Below are 10,716 nucleotides of genomic sequence, written 5' to 3' on the forward strand. Positions count from 1 at the left end.
AGATAATACACCTATATACACCTGTACAGACTGGGATTATACACCTATATACACCTGTACAGACTGGGATAATACACCTATATACACCTGTACAGACTGAGATAATACACCTATATACACCTGTACAGACTGAGATAATACACCTATATACACCTGTACATACTGGGATTATACACCTATATACACCTGTACAGACTGGGATAATACACCTATATACACCTGTACAGACTGAGATAATACACCTATATACACCTGTACAGACTGAGATAATACACCTATATACACCTGTACAGACTGAGATAATACACCTGTACAAACTGATATATTACACCTATATACACCTGTACAGACTGGGATAATACACCTATATACACCTGTACAGACTGAGATAATACACCTATATACACCTGTACAGACTGAGATAATACACCTATATACATCTGTACAGACTGAGATAATACACCTATATACACCGGTACAGACTGAGATAATACACCTATATACACCTGTACAGACTGAGATAATACACCTATATACACCTGTACAGACTGAGATAATACACCTATATACATCTGTACAGACTGAGATAATACACCTATATACACCTGTACAGACAGGGATAATACACCTATATACACCTGTACAGACTGAGATAATACACCTATATACATCTGTACAGACTTAGATAAAACACCTATATACACCTGTACAGACTGAGATAATACACCTATATACACCTGTACAGACAGGGATAATACACCTATATACACCTGTACAGACTGAGATAATACACCTATATACATCTGTACAGACTTAGATAAAACACCTATATACACCTGTACAGACTGAGATAATACACCTATATACACCTTTACAGACTGGGATAATACACCTATATACACCTGTACAGACTGAGATAATACACCTATATACACCTGTACAGACTGAGATAATACACCTATATACACCTGTACAGACTGGGATAAAACACCTATATACACCTGTACAGACTGAGATAATACACCTATATACACCTGTACAGACTCAGATAATAGACCTATATACACCTGTACAGACTGGGATAATACACCTATATACACCTGTACAGACTGAGATAATACACCTATATACACTTGTACAGACTGAGATAATACACCTATATACAACTGTACAGACTGGGATAAAACACCTATATACACCTGTACAGACTTAGATAATACACCTATATACACCTGTACAGACTGGGATAAAACACCTATATACACCTGTACAGACTGAGATAAAACACCTATATACACCTGTACAGACTGGGATAAAACACCCATATACACCTGTACAGACTGATATAATACACCTATATACACCTGTACAGACTGGGATAAAACACCTATATACACCTGTACAGTCTTAGATAAAACACCTATATACACCTGTACAGACTGAGATAATACACCTATATACACCTGTACAGACTGAGATATTACACCTATATACACATGTACAGACTGGGATAATACACCTATATACACCTGTACAGACTGGGATAATACACCTATATACACCTGTACAGACTGAGATATTATGCCTATATACACCTGTACAGACTGAGATAATACACCTATATACACATGCACAGCCTGGGATAATACACCTATATACACATGTACAGACTGAGATAATACACCTATATACACCTGTACAGACTTAGATAAAACACCTATATACACCTGTACAGACTTAGATAAAACACCTATATACACCTGTACAGACTTAGATAATACATCTATATACACCTGTACAGACTGAGATATTACACCTATATACACATGTACAGACTGAGATAATACACCTATATACACATGTACAGACTGAGATAATACACCTATATACACCTGTACAGACTGAGATAATACACCTATATACACTTGTACAGACTGAGATAATACACCTATATACACCTGTACAGACTGGGATAAAACACCTATATACACCTGTACAGACTTAGATAATACACCTATATACACCTGTACAGACTGAGATAATACACCTATATACACCTGTACAGACTGGGATAAAACACCTATATACACCTGTACAGACTTAGATAATACACCTATATACACCTGTACAGACTGGGATAAAAACACCTATATACACCTGTACAGACTGAGATAATACACCTATATACACCTGTACAGACTGGGATAAAACACCTATATACACCTGTACAGACTGAGATAATACACCTATATACACCTGTACAGACTGGGATAAAAACACCTATATACACCTGTACAGACTGAGATAATACACCTATATACACCTGTACAGACTGGGATAAAACACCTATATACACCTGTACAGACTGAGATAATACACCTATATACACCTGTACAGACTGGGATAAAACACCTATATACACCTGTACAGACTTAGATAATACACCTATATACACCTGTACAGACTGGGATAAAAACACCTATATACACCTGTACAGACTGAGATAATACACCTATATACACCTGTACAGACTGGGATAAAACACCTATATACACCTGTACAGACTGAGATAATACACCTATATACACCTGTACAGACTGGGATAAAACACCTATATACACCTGTACAGACTTAGATAAAACACCTATATACACCTGTACAGACTGGGATAATACACCTATATACACCTGTACAGACTGGGATAATACACCTATATACACATGTACAGACTGAGATAATACACCTATATACACCTGTACAGACTGAGATAATACACCTATATACACATGTACAGACTGAGATAATACACCTATATACACCTGTACAGACTGAGATAATACACCTATATACACATGTACAGACTGAGATAATACACCGATATACACCTGTACAGACTGAGATATTACACCTATATACACATGTACAGACTGAGATAATACACCTATATACACATTTACAGACTTATATAATACAACTATTTACACATGTACAGACTGAGATAAAACACCTATATACACATGTACAGACTGAGATATTACACCTATATACACCTGTACAGACACAGATATTACACCTATATACACATGTACAGACACAGATAATACACCTATATACACCTGTACAGACACAGATATTACACCTATATACACATGTACAGACTGAGATAATACACCTATATACACATGTACAGACTGAGATAATACATCTATATACACCTGTAAAGACTGAGATAATACATCTATATACACCTTTACAGACTGGGATAATACATCTATATACACCTGTACAGACTGAGATAATACATCTATATACACCTGTACAGACTGGGATAATACACCTATATACACCTGTACAGACTGGGATAATACACCTATATACACATGTACAGACTGGGATAATACATCTATATACACCTGTACAGACTGGGATAATACACCTATATACACCTGTACAGACACAGATATTACACCTATATACACATGTACAGACACAGATATTACACCTATATACACCTGTACAGACACAGATATTACACCTATATACACCTGTACAGACACAGATATTACACCTATATACACATGTACAGACACAGATATTACACCTATATACACCTGTACAGACACAGATATTACACCTATATACACATGTACGGACACAGATATTACACCTATATACACCTGTACAGACACAGATATTACACCTATATACACATGTACAGACACAGATATTACACCTATATACACCTGTACAGACTGAGATATTACACCTATATACACCTTTACAGACTGAGATATTACACCTATATACACCTGTACAGACTGGGATAATACACCTATATACACCTGTACAGACTGGGATAATACACCTATATACACCTGTACAGAGTGGGATAATAAACCTATATACACCTGTACAGACTGAGATAATACACCTATATACACCTGTACAGACTGAGATAATACACCGATATACAAATGTACAGACTGGGATAATACACCTATATACACCTGTACAGACTGAGATAATACACCGATATACAAATGTACAGACTGGGATAATACACCTATATACACCTGTACAGACTGAGATAATACACCTATATACACATGTACAGACTGAGATAATACACCGATACACACCTGTACAGACTGAGATATTACACCTATATACACATGTACAGACTGAGATAATACACCTATATACACCTGTACAGACACAGATATTACACCTATATACACCTGTACAGACTGGGATATTACACCTATATACACCTGTACAGACTGGGATAATACACCTATATACACCTGTACAGACTGAGATAATACACCTATATACACCTGTACAGACACAGATATTACACCTATATACACATGTACAGACTGAGATATTACACCTATATACACCTGTACAGACTGGGATAATACACCTATATACACATGTACAGACTGGGATATTACACCTATATACACATGTACAGACTGAGATAAAACACCTATATACACATGTACAGACTGGGATATTACACCTATATACACATGTACAGACTGAGATAATACACCTATATACACATGTACAGACACAGATATTACACCTATATACACCTGTACAGACTGAGATAATACACCTATATACACATGTACAGACTGAGATAATACACCTATATACACCTGTACAGACACAGATATTACACCTATATACACATGTACAGACTGAGATATTACACCTATATACACATGTACAGACTGGGATAATACACCTATATACACATGTACAGACTGAGATAATACACCTATATACACCTGTACAGACACAGATATTACACCTATATACACATGTACAGACTGAGATATTACACCTATATACACCTGTACAGACTGGGATAATACACCTATATACACATGTACAGACTGAGATAATACACCGATATACACATGTACAGACTGAGATATTACACCTATATACACCTGTACAGACTGGGATAATACACCTATATACACCTGTACAGACTGGGATAATACAACTATATACACTTGTACAGACTGAGATAATACACCTATATACACCTGTACAGACTGAGATATTACACCTATATACACCTGTACAGACTGAGATATTACACCTATATACATCTGTACAGACTGAGATAATACATCTATATACACCTGTACAGACTGAGATATTACACCTATATACACCTGTACAGACTGAGATATTACACCTATATACACCTGTACAGACTGAGATATTACACCTATATACACCTGTACAGACTGGGATAATACACCTATATACACCTGTACAGACTGAGATAATACACCTATATACACCTGTACAGACTGAGATAATACACCTATATACACCTGTACAGACACAGATATTACACCTATATACACATGTACAGACTGAGATATTACACCTATATACACCTGTACAGACTGGGATAATACACCTATATACACATGTACAGACTGGGATATTACACCTATATACACATGTACAGACTGAGATAAAACACCTATATACACATGTACAGACTGGGATATTACACCTATATACACATGTACAGACTGAGATAATACACCTATATACACATGTACAGACACAGATATTACACCTATATACACCTGTACAGACTGAGATAATACACCTATATACACATGTACAGACTGAGATAATACACCTATATACACCTGTACAGACACAGATATTACACCTATATACACATGTACAGACTGAGATATTACACCTATATACACCTGTACAGACTGGGATAATACACCTATATACACATGTACAGACTGAGATATTACACCTATATACACCTGTACAGACACAGATATTACACCTATATACACAAGTACAGACTGAGATATTACACCTATATACACCTGTACAGACACAGATATTACACCTATATACACCTGTACAGACTGGGATAATACACCTATATACACCTGTACAGACTGAGATATTACACCTATATACACCTGTACAGACTGAGATATTACACCTATATACACAAGTACAGACTGAGATATTACACCTATATACACATGTACAGACTGAGATATTACACCTATATACACCTGTACAGACTGGGATAATACACCTATATACACATGTACAGACTGAGATAATACACCTATATACACATGTACAGACTGAGATAATACACCGATATACACATGTACAGACTGAGATATTACATCTATATACACCTGTACAGACTGGGATAATACACCTATATACACCTGTACAGACTGGGATAATACAACTATATACACTTGTACAGACTGAGATAATACACCTATATACACCTGTACAGACTGAGATATTACACCTATATACACCTGTACAGACTGAGATATTACACCTATATACATCTGTACAGACTGAGATAATACATCTATATACACTTGTACAGACTGAGATATTACACCTATATACACCTGTACAGACTTAGATAATACACCTATATACACTTGTACAGACTGAGATATTACACCTATATACACATGTACAGACTGAGATAATACACCTATATACACATGTACAGACTGGGATAATACACCTATATACACATGTACAGACTGAGATAATACACCTATATACACCTGTACAGACAGGGATAATACACCTATATACACCTGTACAGACTGGGATAATACACCTATATACACATGTACAGACTGGGATAATACACCTATATACACCTGTACAGACTGGGATAATACACCTATATACACCTGTACAGACAGGGATAATACACCTATATACACCTGTACAGACTGGGATAATACACCTATATACAGGGAGTGCAGAATTATTAGGCAAGTTGTATTTTTGAGGATTAATTTTATTATTGAACAACAACCATGTTCTCAATGAACCCAAAAAACTCATTAATATCAAAGCTGAATAGTTTTGGAAGTAGTTTTTAGTTTGTTTTTAGTTATAGCTATTTTAGGGGGATATCTGTGTGTGCAGGTGACTATTACTGTGCATAATTATTAGGCAACTTAACAAAAAACAAATATATACCCATTTCAATTATTTATTTTTACCAGTGAAACCAATATAACATCTCAATATTCACAAATATACATTTCTGACATTCAAAAACAAAACAAAAACAAATCAGTGACCAATATAGCCACCTTTCTTTGCAAGGACACTCAAAAGCCTGCCATCCATGGATTCTGTCAGTGTTTTGATCTGTTCACCATCAACATTGCGTGCAGCAGCAACCACAGCCTCCCAGACACTGTTCAGAGAGGTGTACTGTTTTCCCTCCTTGTAAATCTCACATTTGATGATGGACCACAGGTTCTCAATGGGGTTCAGATCAGGTGAACAAGGAGGCCATGTCATTAGATTTTCTTCTTTTATACCCTTTCTTGCCAGCCACGCTGTGGAGTACTTGGACGCGTGTGATGGAGCATTGTCCTGCATGAAAATCATGTTTTTCTTGAAGGATGCAGACTTCTTCCTGTACCACTGCTTGAAGAAAGTGTCTTCCAGAAACTGGCAGTAGGACTGGGAGTTGAGCTTGACTCCATCCTCAACCCGAAAAGGCCCCACAAGCTCATCTTTGATGATACCAGCCCAAACCAGTACTCCACTTCCACCTTGCTGGCGTCTGAGTCGGACTGGAGCTCTCTGCCCTTTACCAATCCAGCCACGGGCCCATCCATCTGGCCCATCAAGACTCACTCTCATTTCATCAGTACATAAAACCTTAGAAAAATCAGTCTTGAGATATTTCTTGGCCCAGTCTTGACGTTTCCGCTTGTGTGTCTTGTTCAGTGGTGGTCGTCTTTCAGCCTTTCTTACCTTGGCCATGTCTCTGAGTATTGCACACCTTGTGCTTTTGGGCACTCCAGTGATGTTGCAGCTCTGAAATATGGCCAAACTGGTGGCAAGTGGCATCTTGGCAGCTGCTCGCTTGACTTTTCTCAGTTCATGGGCAGTTATTTTGCGCCTTGGGTTTTCCACACGCTTCTTGCGACCCTGTTGACTATTTTGAATGAAACGCTTGATTGTTCGATGATCATTCTTCAGAAGCTTTGCAATTTTAAGAGTGCTGCATCCCTCTGCAAGATATCTCACTATTTTTTACTTTTCTGAGCCTGTCAAGTCCTTCTTTTGACCCATTTTGCCAAAGGAAAGGAAGTTGCCTAATAATTATGCACACCTGATATAGGGTGTTGATGTCATTAGACCACACCCCTTCTCATTACAGAGATGCACATCACCTAATATGCTTAATTGGTAGTAGGCTTTCGAGCCTATACAGCTTGGAGTAAGACAACATGCATAAAGAGGATGATGTGGTCAAAATACTCATTTGCCTAATAATTCTGCACTCCCTGTACACCTGTACAGACTGGGATAATACACCTATATACACATGTACAGACTGAGATAATACACCTATATACACATGTACAGACTGAGATAATACACCTATATACACATGTACAGACTGAGATAATACACCTATATACACATGTACAGACTGGGATAACACACCTATATACACCTGTACAGACTGGGATAATACACCTATATACACATGTACAGAATGAGATAATACATCTATATACACCTGTACAGACTGAGATAATACATCTATATACACCTGTACAGACTGGGATAATACATCTATATACACCTGTACAGACTGGGATATTACATCTATATACACCTGTACAGACTGGGATAACACACCTATATACACCTGTACAGACTGAGATAATACACCTATATACACCTGTACAGACTTAGATATTACACCTATATACACAAGTACAGACTGGGATATTACACCTATATACACATGTACAGAATGAGATAATACATCTATATACACCTGTACAGACTGAGATAATACATCTATATACACCTGTACAGACTGGGATAATACATCTATATACACCTGTACAGACTGGGATATTACATCTATATACACCTGTACAGACTGAGATAATACACCTATATACACCTGTACAGATTTAGATAAAACACCTATATACACTTGTACAGACTGAGATATTACACCTATATACACATGTACAGACACAGATAATACACCTATATACACCTGTACAGACTGGGATAATACACCTATATACACCTGTACAGACTGAGATAATACACCTATATACACCTGTACAGACTGGGATAATACACCTATATACACCTGTACAGATTTAGATAAAACACCTATATACACTTGTACAGACTGAGATATTACACCTATATACACCTGTACAGACTTAGATAAAACACCTATATACACCTGTACAGACTGGGATAATACACCTATATACACATGTACAGACTGAGATAATACACCTATATACACCTGTACAGACTGAGATATTATGCCTATATACACCTGTACAGACTGAGATAATACACCTATATACACCTGTACAGATTTAGATAAAACACCTATATACACATGTACAGACTGAGATAATACATCTATATACACCTGTACAGACTGAGATAATACACCTATATACACCTGTACAGATTTAGATAAAACACCTATATACACATGTACATACTGAGATATTACACCTATATACACCTGTACAGACTGAGATAATACACCTATATACACATGTACAGACTGAGATAATACACCTATATACACATGTACAGACTGAGATAATACACCTATATACACCTGTACAGACTTAGATAAAACACCTATATACACCTGTACAGACTGGGATAATACACCTATATACACCGGTACAGACTGAGATAATACACCTATATACACATGTACAGACTGAGATAATACACCTATATACACCTGTACAGATTTAGATAAAACACCTATATACACTTGTACAGACTGAGATATTACACCTATATACACCTGTACAGACTTAGATAAAACACTAATCTGCGGAGAGGGATCAGCAGGATTAGGTAATACAGAGAGTAGGATTTTCTTACCGCCTTATATTGGAAGAGCTGGGATAGCTCATCGCGGGTCTCTGACTTGTGCGCGTGGCCTTGCCAGTGGTCGGGCATGTAGTGTATGTGCGCAAGGACACACTGTAGCAGCTGTTCTGGGCACCACACCATGTGCTCGTCTGGTATGAAGGACCTGAGGGAGAAAGAATCAGCATCAGACAACCAGCTAGTCTAGAGAATTCATTTATTCTGTGTATAAGGCACACTAAATAGGCTCTGTGTATAACGCGTACTGCACATTACATAGGCTCTGTGTATAACGTGTACTGCACATTACATAGGCTCTGTGTATAACGTGTACTGCACATTACATAGGCTCTGTGTATAACGCGTACTGCACATTACATAGGCTCTGTGTATAACGCGTGCTGCACATTACATAGGCTCTGAGTATAACGCGTACTGCACATTACATAGGCTCTGAGTATAACGCGTACTGCACATTACATAGGCTCTGCGTATAACGCGTACTGCACATTACATAGGCTCTGCGTATAACGCGTACTGCACATTACATAGGCTCTGCGTATAACGCGTACTGCACATTACATAGGCTCTGTGTATAACGTGTACTGCACATTACATAGGCTCTGTGTATAACGTGTACTGCACATTACATAGGCTCTGTGTATAACGTGTACTGCACATTACATAGGCTCTGTGTATAACGTGTACTGCACATTACATAGGCTCTGTGTATAACGTGTACTGCACATTACA

At 37.3% G+C, this 10,716-nt stretch overlaps 1 protein-coding gene across 1 annotated transcript in view; it reads right to left on the bottom strand.

The window, feature by feature from the left end:
* The window catches only part of ATG9B (autophagy related 9B), a gene marked incomplete at its 5' end in the record, with an annotated part of 121,859 nt that overhangs the window by 107,436 nt on the left and 3,707 nt on the right, over positions 1 to 10,716 (bottom strand). The window contains 1 exon segment of the mRNA XM_053713264.1: positions 9,976 to 10,129. Coding sequence (XP_053569239.1) covers positions 9,976 to 10,129 — 154 coding nt within the window.

Source organism: Bombina bombina, chromosome 5 (assembly GCF_027579735.1).
Source record: "Bombina bombina isolate aBomBom1 chromosome 5, aBomBom1.pri, whole genome shotgun sequence".
In the NCBI taxonomy this organism is placed as follows: Eukaryota; Metazoa; Chordata; class Amphibia; order Anura; family Bombinatoridae; genus Bombina; species Bombina bombina.